Source organism: Trachemys scripta, chromosome 1, assembly GCF_013100865.1.
Source record: "Trachemys scripta elegans isolate TJP31775 chromosome 1, CAS_Tse_1.0, whole genome shotgun sequence".
NCBI lineage: Eukaryota > Metazoa > Chordata > Testudines > Emydidae > Trachemys > Trachemys scripta.
In genome coordinates, this window is record NC_048298.1 from 210469395 (window position 1) to 210481777 (window position 12383).

Genomic DNA, 12383 nt, shown 5'->3' on the forward strand with positions numbered 1-12383 from the left:
TGTCTCTTTGTCCCTCCTCATTGCAGGTCCAAGATCCCCACCCCGGCGGAGTTACAGATTTCACAGCCCCTTTGGTATAGATCCATCTGTCCCCATCATCAATTTTGGAGATGCTTCTGCAGCTCTCTCAGAGGAGCCCACCTCACTGGAAATATTCCTCCTCTCCCCTGTTCCTTCTTACGACTGTAGCAGCTGAACTAGAAGGATATGATAATCCTCCCTTGGACTGAAATAGCCTCGGTCTGTTGACCTTGAGGTGTGCGGTAAAGCCCATATTTTTGAATGGGCACTTCAGGAGCGGTGGGATATGGGATTCTTTGGCAATATTTTCTTGATTCAGTAGAGATGGGTTGATTGTTATGCATTGCATTTTTAACTAATGGAAAGTGGGAGGAGTCATCTTAGGTTTGCTTAAATCTAAATACATAAATAGGACTCTTTTCTAAAAGAGTGAGGTCAGAAGTTCCCACGTTTTCTTATCAAGTGTGTAAGAGCCCAATCCACAAGTCATTGAAATCAATTGGCATCTTTCCGTTGTCTTGAATGGGCATTGGATCAGGCGGGAAGTGTACAAATCTGGATTGACATGTGTCTTTGTTTCTGAAGGCTGCCCTGGAAGCAATTGATGAACTAGACCTTTTTGGAGCCCATGGGGGGTCCAAGTCTGTGATTCACGTCCTTCCTGATGAAGTTGAACATTGCCAGGTAAAGAGCAGCCTTCAAGGTGTCTTTGCTATAAGGGAGCACAAACGAGCCAGTGACAAGCACCCTGCTTGTAGAAAATGTTGATTAAGCGAAACCAGAACTTTAGCATACAATTTCACACAATACACTGTGTATCCTATGTAGAGTAGGTTACCTGCCGCCAATGAGTAACTTTGACCATTCCCGTTTAAATAGTTCTCATTCAATAAGTTCCCAACTTTTTTTGAACACTGGTTATGGGCTCTTTTTGCATCTGATATAATCCCTTGAATGAGGCTGATTGTTTGACGAATTTTGTTCTCTGTATTTTGCTCAGTCTATTCTATACTCCATGTTGCCAAGGGCATCCACGTCAAAGGAGATTGATGCTGGACTCTTGTCCATTATTTCTTACCCAGCTTTTGCAGTGGAAGACGTGAACGTTGTTAATGCAACCAAAAGTGAAATCCTCACCAAACTGCAAGTAAGAGTTCTTTTTTTTTTTTTTTTCTTGGTCTGTTTGCTTGCGAGGAGAGGAGGTAATAAATTGAGTTGTCTTCTCCTGCCAGTTAGCTGAAAGATTGCAGGGCACGGTGGGTGTGAGTAGGAGGAAGACGTAGCTCTTCCCTCCCCAGAAGTAATATAAAATAAAAAAGAACTTCTATTATGCAATGTCAACTTTTTCAGGAATGTTATTTTTTCCCCACAGGGGCGTTATGGCTGCTCTCGCTTCCTTCGAGATGGATATAAAACACCAAGAGAGGTCCTACTTCTACCGATTTTCAGTAGTCATTTTGAAGATTTTTTTTAACCCAAATTTATCAAAATTTCATGCCTGTTTTGTTAATTTTGTGCTACATAAAGTGATAGCCTGTATCATAGCTAAGATTCTGCATCGTCAGGAAGAGTACACAGTGTTATACAATCCAAAGATCAACACGTCCACACTGATAATGAACCCTGGCCAAAGGAGATTAGATGATAGAAAAACAATTATTAACAACAGGAAAACATAATTTGCCATTCTAATATCAAAACCAAACATATTTTTTTATAACTGGTTATGGTTCCTAAGGGGAGATAATAGCACACTCAAAACCACAACCAACAGGGAATAAAGATTAATTCCACATGCACACAGTCATCAAAGCAGAGCAAAAGTGATCTTGATAAGATCTAGGTTTCTGGGATTGCATAGGGGTTTGGTTGAGTATGTGTGGGTACATATATGTGAGTAGAAAAGGTGATAAATGTAGGTGTGTGGCTTTATCCTATATTTCCTTTGGTTTTAGAGGGGTTAGGTGTGACACATGTCTGTTCATATCATGTACAGAATATTAAATGAATATGATTTGATTTTTAGGATCCAAACAGGTTACACTATGATCCTGCTGAGCTCAAACTGTTTGAGAATATAGAATGTGAGTGGCCAGTGTTCTGGACGTACTTCCTAATTGATGGAGTGTTTAATGGGGACAAAATTCAGGTAAGGAAGGAGCAAACTGCTTCAGTTAGGCTGGAATGGAGAAGCAGTATGGCTGTTACTGTGCTTGTTTGGACTGTCCGTTATTTTTCCTTGTTTCTGAGTAAATCCCCCTGGACTACTTTCCCCACTGGATCCCAGTGTTGGCTGTTTTAGGGAAATTCCTTCCATAGTGCCTGACGAGATGGACTGTGCATGGGAGGTGCTGTGGGAAGCCAGAGGAAGGAATCCTCTCCCCCCATCGTGGGCAGTGAAGCAGCAATGGAGCCATTCTGTAGCTTGCTTACAGTCGCAAAAACCCCTGGAGATATTTTCCAGGGGCAATGTCAAATGGATCTGCATAGCAATGATTCACCATCCACATCTGATACCCCTTCTCTGTCAGAGTGAGCTCCCAGCAGCCTGACCTTTTTTCCCCAGTGCTGTGCTTGGCATCTGCAAACCCGATCTATTGTGTCTACAGGCCTCTGTGCCTTAGGATTGGCCCCTGTGAAGAGCTTCTCTTCTGCTGATGGAATGAGTAGTTTAATTATCTTTCATTGTTGATTCAAGCACTCCCACTCCAGGAGTGTCAAGTTGCCAGCCTTTTAATGATCACCATTTCAAGGAGGTGCTATGGGAAATTGTTAAATTATATAGCAACAAGTCACTCAGACCAGATTGTATCAATTCAAGAGTTTTGAAGAAACTCAAGAATTAAGAGGCTGAGGAACTAACACAAGTATGATTAAAATCACATAGTGTACAGGTGGCTGAAAGGGGGCCAAATGTTGTACTCTCATTAAAAAAGGGCACTGGGGTGATGCTGGGAATCACTGACCAGCAAGCCTCATTTCAGTACTTTGTACGTAAATGGAGTGAAAGAATAGGTAGAGAAAGAATTATGAAACACCTAGATGGCTATAGTACAATAGAAAAACACCAGCACAGCTTCTTTAGAGGAAATGCAAAATTAACCTGTGGAATTTATTGCTGCAAGATATCACTGAGGCTAAAAGCTTAATAGGATTCAAAGTAGGACTAGACATATTTGAATACCAAGAGAATAGCCACTTACCCTTATGCTTCAGGACATAAGCCAACCACTAACTTCTTGTGGTCAAGAAGCAACTTCCCCTGCAAGCAGGTTATTGTGTAATTATCCGTTACGGGGTTTCTTGTAGTGTCTTCTGATGTTGTCCGATCTTGGCAGGAAGACACTAGAGTAATGGATCACTGGCCTTATCCAGCATGGCGATATCTGTGTTACCAGAGCCCTAGTCATTTGAATATCTCTAAAGAAAGCTTTCCCTTGCTTTCAAAGATATTTTTTACTTGTGTTTTTATTTTCTTTTTATAGTCTTTTTATCCCCCAGGAATGGTAGAATTTTAGATGGGTTCTACTCCGATTCAGATTCCAGTTATGAATCTCGCCAAAGGATTCTGAGAAAGTCAAAAGCTGTACAATGTATACTTCTTTTGTTTTACTTATTTTTGAAAGTAAAAGCCAGTCAATAAACCAATGAAAAAGCTCCTTTTTTTTCTCTCTTCCCCACAACTTAATGGGGACACATCATTAATTTTAAATGGGAAGTTCAACAAAACTAGTGAATAAAATCTCAAATCAAATGCATTTTGGATTATATAATCTTGGAAAACCTGATACAGCTGACACTGGAAGATGTCTGAACGGCAAAATAGATTCCCTGAATCTAGATGAAGAATGGGGGAGAATGAATCAAATGAATGCTTTGGGCACACAGGAGAGATATGGGTCAGAAACAAGTGTCTAACCATTTTGTCATTCAAGCTGCACGTTTAAAACAAGTAACCATGGTTATTCTTTGTACATAAGAGGTCACCGCATGCTTTTTAGAATGACAAATTGTATTGGCTTATTGAAAGGGAATCTAAAAATATAATTTCTTCCTTAGCGGTCCACAAGCTTTTCCATATTGTGAACCATGTTACAGCAAGAGTTACCAGATGGCAACTGTGAGAAAACGTGACAGGGGGCGGGGGGTAATAGGCGCCTATATAAGAAAAAGTCCCATAAAATGGGACTGTCCCTTTAAAAACAGGACATCTGGTCACCCTAGTTACAGCAGAGAAAAGTTTTGAGGACTCCCTGTTCCCATATAAGCTGTAAAGAAAAGGAGCAAAGTCGTGACTTTCTTGGAGGTGATTTCTCCCCCCTCCCCGGATTGAGAATTTATGCTATCACTGAACTATCCTTATTTTTAAAATAAGGATTTTTTGCTCACCGATCCAGAAACTGAGTCTAGAATATGAATCCAGGTCTTCCGTTTGGCAGCACGTTATAATCTCTTCACTGCTGTACTGTCTTGAGTCAGGCCTAGAATTATTTATAGCGGATTTATTAGCTAGTTCTAAGATTTCAGCATTGTTCTTTTCATGCTGTACAACATTAGCTTCTCTCCTCTCTTTTTAAGGCGATATGAGCTTTCTCTACCCCCCCCCTTTTTTTTTCTCCCCAGGTTCAAGAGTACAGAGAGGCCCTGGAGGGAATAATTATTAGAGAAAAGAATGGAATTCTTCTGATGCCAGAGTTGTATACTGTCCCTCCAGACAAGGTATTCTGACAATGCAGCACCTCTTGTAGCTTTCGAAGTGCAGATATCAAAATAAGTATCAGCATGATCATTTCCTGTAGTTAAATATAGGTTTGCAGTATGAGAAATGCCTTTGTCACTTCCTATACTTAACTAAAATGATTGTGCAGTGGCTTTGACTTTTTAAATTAAAAAAGACCTCACAGCTCCCATTGATAAGACTCTGGTAAATTTTTATGTTTCCAGATGGGTAGGTGTCTGATATGACAGTTATGAAAGAGGCACAAAAATATGATGGAGTCCATTTTTTATCTGAGTGCATGTGAACGTATTAAAGCTAAAGTCAAAACAATTCCAGATTAGAAATTTGTCAAAAGAAAAAAACAAGGACAATTGTTTTGCAACATTGTTGTTTTTAGTTTCTTTTTTCCTTTTCCTTTTTTTTTTTTTTTTGCCATTGCAAGGGGATAAATGTAACAAATCTGTCTAATAATAATAATAATTAATGGAGATATCCCATCTCCTAGAACTGGAAGGGACCTTGAAAGGTCATCGAGTCCAGCCCCCTGCCTTCACTAGCAGGACCAAGTACTGATTTTGCCCCAGATCCCTAAGTGGCCCCCTCAAAGATTGAACTCACAACCCTGGGTTTAGCAGGCTAATGCTCAAACCACTGAGCTATCCCTCCCTACCTTGAAATGAGAACAGATCCCCTGCAAAGAAATAAAGTAACTCTGCCCTGCCTCTTATATTGTGTTTATCATCAGTGTGTTTTTTCAAAACCTGAATGTCCGAGATAAATTCCAGATAAATCAGATTTTTTTAACTTTGGTGTTAGGGATCACCTGATCCATTTCTTGATCAACAAACCCAGCCAGCCTGAGCCCTTTGCCAGTTCGAGCTACTAACCTATCAAATTCCTTCCTGCTAGGCTAGCCTCTCCCTCCTATTCCAAAACTTCCCAGTCCTCATTGACTAAGGACATTAAATCCAGTGCAGACCAACATATTTAAAGATGAAGTGTTGACATCTCCAGTCTTCTTTACAAATCTGAAGCTAAATAAGAGTATAGATGTATCTCCCTACCTGCTATGTGCAAGCACAGCACTGAACCTCTCTTGTGGCCTGCAGCTGGAAACAGTGTAAATCTGGTAGGGATTTCAAGAAGTTGGTAGGGTGGGCTTTGCCTAACCTCTTTTGTGTCAGATCACATCTTACAAAGCCTCTCGTATTATAAAATTCTCTAGTATTTCCCCCCCCCTTCTCTTTCTCTCTCTCTCTCATCAAGTCACCATTATATTGCTCTGCAAATAAATTAATGGCCTTTTTTTAATCACAGACTTCCCCATTTCTTTCCTTGTGAAGCGTCTTTCCAAACACAGTAATGGTAGGATAGTGTATACTTTGAGGGTGCATGTGCAGCTTTCATTCCAGGAAGCTAAGGTGGGCCTGCATCAGTAGTATACAAGGGTTACCTGGCAGGGGATCAGAAAGGAGATCCAAAATCGATTCAGAGCCATCGGGGGGAGGAGGGGAAGGAAGCAATAGGAGTGAGAAGAATAAAACATGGAAGTGTAAATGATTATATTATATTCATGTCCAAAAGTCCTGGTCAGTATGGGGGCTCTGCTGGGTTAGGCATTGTTCAAAGGTCGGCATGCAATCTGAAAGAGCCTGCAATCTAGGAGGTGGAAGCAGGGTGGGAGGGACTAATACATCGTAACTAATGATGGCAAGTTAAAAATCTAAAAGGTGCAGATCCTTAACAGCACAAAGTATTTTGAAACACATGGTCTGCGGTATCTCTTATAACCAGGTAGGGCTTATCTCTTGCTTATGTTTGTTGGCAGGTGGATGAGGAGTATGAAAATCCTCACTCAGTGGATCGTCTCCCAGGCGGAAAGTTGCCTCATCTGTGGGGCCAGTCTTTATACATCCTCAGTTCCCTATTAGCCGAGGTAATTTATCTATAAAACCAGCGAGTTAATCTTTCAGTTCATCTTGAGATGCACTGAACTCTGAGTACTGCCCAGTCCAGCCTGCTCAGTCAGTGTCAACTGGATGCAGTATATTTCATGGCAGAATCATATCTGTGAGTTGGCAGAAGTGGTGTTTCTGTCAGTTTCTCTATCCAACTTAAATTAGTTAGAAAGTGTTTGTTCCCTTTGACCTACAGCTGACTTCATTTCAGTCCATCTCTTACCTTACATTTTCATAGAGTGAAGCAAAAAGGTATCTCTGAAAACCCAAGCATATCTTGTTTTTATATGCTACATGAAATGTCGTCATTGTAAGGAAATTTTCAACTTGTGGAGCAAGAGATTTGTTATCTGGGTTTCTCCTGTGGATACAAAGAGTGTTTCAGTTAAAGCATTGTTTAGTCTCCATGTATGCATGTCTCTTGTGAACTACACACATTGTACACGCTTGGTTTTCCTTGGCAGAGAACATTGCAAGGCATTCTGGGCTAAGACTAATGGGCAGGCTCCCAAACTGCTGTGAAAGTGGAAAGGGCCAGGCAGTAGGACCAAGCAGCGGACTGGCCACATCTGTTGCTGGACTCTGCCACCAATCTTAGGGATATGAGGAAAGTCAAGAGCTTGAGAGGGATCATAGGAAAGGGGTTGGTCACGAGGAAGGCGCTAGAGATTACTCTGGAGCGCGTGAGGCAGGGGAGACCCTTCCATAGCTTTACGTAGGCATTTCAAGTGCTTATCTAACTGTACTGAACATCCAGTCTTCTGAGATTCACCTCAGTCCTTGACTGAGCCCAATAAAGACTCAGTAAAGGGTTAACTTTCCAGTGTCAAAAAATGACAGAAGCAACCAAATAATGTGCAGGTGCTCTCGCTCTATCATGTGAAAGGTGGGAACACAGATTGACTTCAGTCCTGACAATAAACACCTTTCCTGCAGTTTTTTTTTTTTTTTAAATTAAAACTAACGTTTTTACTGAAAATACTGCAGAGTAAAATAGGGGACAGAGATGTTTTATGTTACATTTGTAGAAGTTTGACGATTATCATGAGGATCCCCTATAACTGGACTGGATGGTAAAGGCAGCTTACTTGGGTTCTTTCTTTTTCTGTTTTATCCCAGGGGTTTCTAGTTACTGGTGAAATTGATCCCTTACATAGGAGATTTTCAACTGCTTTTAAACCTGATGTTGTGGTGCAAGGTGAGTGATTTCATGTTTGTTACATTTTGGTGGAAAGATGGGCTAAAGGGTGGTTCTACCCTCTCAAGACAGAAAGGCAGAATTAAAAATAAATAAATAAAAAAGCTCCGACTAGTGAAGTGAAGGAGGAGGGGCAGGTCGCTATGCAGTGCTACACTGCTGGGCATGCTCAATGTTTCTTAATTTGTGCATGGCATGTGGATACCCTGGTGATGATATCTGAGACAGAGAAACTGGGGGTGTGGAGTTTTTTATTGTGCCTGCTTTTTTCATGAGGAGGCGCTTACTGCAATTTATTACTGTTTTTAAAGCTCTTTCATTAGCAGTTTAAGATTGAATTTGCCAGATTCCCAGCCCCGCATCCAATTCCTGGGGAAAAGGCAGGTCTGGGCATGCTCCAGGATGATGACAGGGCAGATCTGACAGCGTGCCAGTTGCTGTGACATAGGGGAAGTGCAGAGAGCTTCACATAAGGAACCAAGTGTGGTGGGAGCAGAAGGAGAGCCCAAGACCATCCTAATGGCTTCCTAATGCGGGAATCCCCAAACCCAGTCACTTATTGGAGGTTGTGGATGAACTAGCTAGTACCAGGCAGGCAGGCAGGCTTCTGCTGCTGACATGCCAGGCTTACAGCCACTACTTAAGTATGTCCAAGAGAGGCAGGGACAGAGACTTTATCCCCTGAGCGGCCCCAGTACCACTGCCAGGAACCTGCTCCTTTCCTCAGTGGGAGTAGCAGCCAGAAAGGTGAGATTAGGGGGATGTAGCAGATACCTGGCAGCAGTGTGAAGCTGATCAAGGGATAAAGGCTCTTCCACTGCCCATCTGTGCAGCCCTTGAGAAGCAGTCAGGAGCCTGGATTGTCAGGAGCAGCCTTCATCCCTCCTTCCTCCCTGCCGCTTGTGACCTTAGCTACCATCTGTCCAGTTTATCTCTGCAAATACCACAGAGCCTGTGGTTTACAGCTCTAGCTCTCCCCCAGAACTAGCTGTGGGATTGTTGCACAGATCCTGCGTGCACATCCAAACTGACACCTTAGGGGAGGAGTGTTCTCTTACCAGTGACGGTGTCTCCTTCTGGGACTGTTTCTGTTCCTTTAGAGGAAACTTCATAGCGTTCACTTCCAGTACAGATATTCATGGTTGCAAATTTAAAATTCACTTTTTGTCGGTATTCATGAATGCAATAGTATTAACTAGCAAGTCTGTACTAGGTTGTTAGATCCCGACCCAGCAAACTGACCCACATTTGCAAAACCCCACACAGAGCATTCTGCAAGATCAGGGCCTTAGATTGTAAATTCCTTGGGGTGGGGTCTTCCTCTGTATTTGTACAGCACCTATCACAGCAGGGCTCTGATCCTGATAGGGTGCATGCATGCTGCTGCTATAGAAATAATAAATAGCGTTCATAGCATACGTATCTCACTGACACAGATAAATTGGCTTACTACAGTGTCTTACAGCGACATCTTGTGGGGAGGAGGGAAGCTGAGAAATCTGGGGAAATTAAATGCCAAATGCTGTTCTGCACGTTCTTGCACCCCCAGTGGTATAACTGGGGTTGGCAAATCAAGAAAGAATACAACCTTTAGCATTTTTAGACACCCACGTGGTGGGTAAATAGCAATGATGGGTGATGTCAGAGTAAAGGAGAATGATTCTGGTTAAAATAATTCAGCTATTCTTTTCTGTTGTACAGTAACTGTCTTGGCAGAATCAAATGAAATTAAGGAAATCTTGAGACACCATGGAATCAGTGTTCAGAGCATTACAGACATCTATCCAATCCGAGTGCAGCCAGCACGGATCCTGAGTCACCTTTATGCCAAGCTTGGTAGGTGCTGGAATTTAGAAGTATATGGTGGTGGTTGTGAAACCTAATTTCTTTTTCTTTTCCACTTCCCCTGCCCCCATTTCTTTCTTTTTTATTTATCAGGGGGTAGCCGTGTTAGTCTGGATCCACAAAAACAATAAGGAGTCCGGTGGCACCTTAAAGACTAACCGATTTATTTGGGCATAAGCTTTTGTGGGTAAAAAAAACCCACTTCTTCAGGCACCAAACTCCTCGTTGTTTCTTTTTCTTTGTTTGCTTCCAGAATCCTTTTAACTTTTTATATGTTGCGTGCATGTGGTGGTGAAATATACAGCACCTAAAGTAAAAACTAGTAATGAATATACTAATATGAATTGATGCCTTAGGTAAGGGATCTATTAGAAGAATATGTTCACTTTGTGAGCTGGCGGCCAACATAGTGGTTTCTATATGCTCTATTCCAATGGAGTTTCAGAAGTTGGTTCTCTGCAGGGGCTAATTCTAGATACAGGCTGGGTTTTTGGAAAGAGCCTGAAGTTATGCATCTAAATCCCCTTGAACTTCAACCTTGGGGTCCTTTGACACTCCCTTCCAGGGGAGATTGGGCGCTTTGTAAAGCATAATAGATGCACAGAAACAAATATTTCACCTGGTTCAAACCGCTCACAGATTTGCTTGGTATCGTCATGGACGTTATTTTTCAATGTTAAGTCCAGTATGAGAGTGGATCAGGAATGGCAAATCCTCTCCATCACAGGCAGGGAAATTCATAGTGGGCAGTATTCAGTGCCACCCTTTTGATATTCCCATTGGGAATCCGGCTTATAAGTAGTGTGTGAGGAAACCTCAGGTGGTGTTCAGTGACCCAGATAAGCAACTCAAAATTCAGATGCTCGTTTTAAGATGTTGGGCCTTGAGCAGAGATATAAATAAATCTCATAAAGTACACCTCTACCCCGATATAACGCAACCCGATATAACACAAATTCGGACATAACGCAGTAAAACAGCGCTCTGGGGGGCGGGGCTGCGTGCTCCGGCGGATCAGCACGTCAGCGTGTCTGGCTCCGACGCGCGTCAGCGTGTCTGGCTCTGACACACTGTGTGTTAAGGGTGCCTGGCCGAGGGGTTGGATAAGGGGCAGAGGGTCTCGGGGGGAGGTCAGGGGACAGGGAGCAGGGGGGAGCCGCAGCCTGAGGAGGGGAGCTGCAGTGCAGGGGAACGTCACACGGGCTCCAGCCGGCGCTGAGAAGTTGGGGAAGACTGGTCCACGTGGGGAAGTTGCGGATCCAGGGCAGGGAGAGGTGCCCGTCCTAGACGGCGCCGTGCAGGTGCCCCTGTCCTGGCGCTGGAGGGCTTGGCACACAGCGGGCCCAGCTGGCAGGCTGCGCCCCACTCGCAGCAGCGCCGGGCGGGCTCTTCGGGTCCATAGCGCCGCACTACCTGCAGTCAGGGGCTCCGTGCGCCCCGGCAGACAGCTGGCCGCAGCGTCCTCACCGGAGACGGGCTGCGTGGGGCTCTGCAGAGGAGGAGAGACGGGCTGAGTGCAGGCATGCACAGCAGGAGCCGCCCACCGGTGGCTCACCCTCCCCCGGCACCGCGTGGGCACGGGGCAGGGACCAGGTGCATGCAGGCACCTCGGACGAGGCTGCCTGCCCTGCTCCCCCTCGCAGGCTCAGCTGCCGCTCCAGGCTGGGCGCACTCCGCGGACAGGGCAGCGGCTGCCGGGCCAGTGCCCTACCCCCGCGGGGCTCGCCCCAGCTGATGTGGTCGAGCAAGTGTGAGCGCTTCCGTGCGCCGGCTCCCCAGGTCCTAGCGCCTATCCTGGTGCGGTGCGTGGCTCAGCGTAGGAATCCTGGGGGTGATTAGGGACGGGGGGGGGTTGGATGGGTCAGTTGGGGCGGGAAGTAGGTGGGGGTTATTTGCTGACTATTAATAACGGAGATGCTTGAGGCCAAAGCAAGTTCGATATAACGCGGTTTCACCTATAACGCGGCAAGATTTTTTGGCTCCCAAGGATCGCGTTATATTGGGGTAGAGGTGTATATATTTTACATGAAGAAATCACCCACACTGCTTAGGAGGAAAAAGAGGCAGGGAGGGATAAAATTAATTCTCATCTCTGTCTGCAGAAGGTTGAGTAGGCTAACTTGAAGCAATGTTGTTGATGTTTTAACAATGACTGCTTTGTCAGCAATTGTAGATTATTCTCCCTCTGTGCTGTGATCTACCCCTGCTCAGTGGAAGGGGAATCATGTACTATTTTGGCATCATCGGCTCCTTCCTGACTTGTAGAGAACTCACTCTGGGGATGGGGACTGCAGGGAAAGGAAGGTCAAGGTCTGTAATGTGTTTAATAATACACGCATCACTCCAACCCCATGATCTTTGGGAAAGCCGAAATGAAAAATGTAATACAGCTGAAAGTCCCCTTTGCTTTCCAGAAACCGCTTTCATGGGAGCCCTTAAACCAGGGGTACATGGGCATTGAGGATCCCCTCTAGTGGAGCCATATTATCTGAGAGCTGCATGTTGAGAGCTCTGTGAAGATGGTTCTGGCCTCCTGGTGATCCCTCCTTCCAACTCCCTTCCCTTCCAAGGATTTGAAGATCTGAGTTCAGAACCTGCTGGTTCATTCTGCAGTGGCGATCCCTCCCATCATGGGGGCGGT

At 44.3% G+C, this 12383-nt stretch overlaps 1 protein-coding gene across 6 annotated transcripts in view; it reads left to right on the forward strand.

The window, feature by feature from the left end:
• Positions 1-12383, forward strand: part of PHKA2 (phosphorylase kinase regulatory subunit alpha 2) — a 70951-nt gene that overhangs the window by 17353 nt on the left and 41215 nt on the right. For all 6 annotated transcript variants that reach the window (XM_034755834.1, XM_034755824.1, XM_034755816.1 and 3 more), the window contains exons 8-15: positions 607-705; positions 1022-1168; positions 1394-1447; positions 2048-2170; positions 4645-4740; positions 6570-6677; positions 7819-7897; positions 9599-9733. In XM_034755834.1, the coding sequence (XP_034611725.1) occupies positions 607-705; positions 1022-1168; positions 1394-1447; positions 2048-2170; positions 4645-4740; positions 6570-6677; positions 7819-7897; positions 9599-9733 (841 nt within the window). The remainder of the gene's footprint in view (positions 1-606; positions 706-1021; positions 1169-1393; positions 1448-2047; positions 2171-4644; positions 4741-6569; positions 6678-7818; positions 7898-9598; positions 9734-12383) is intronic.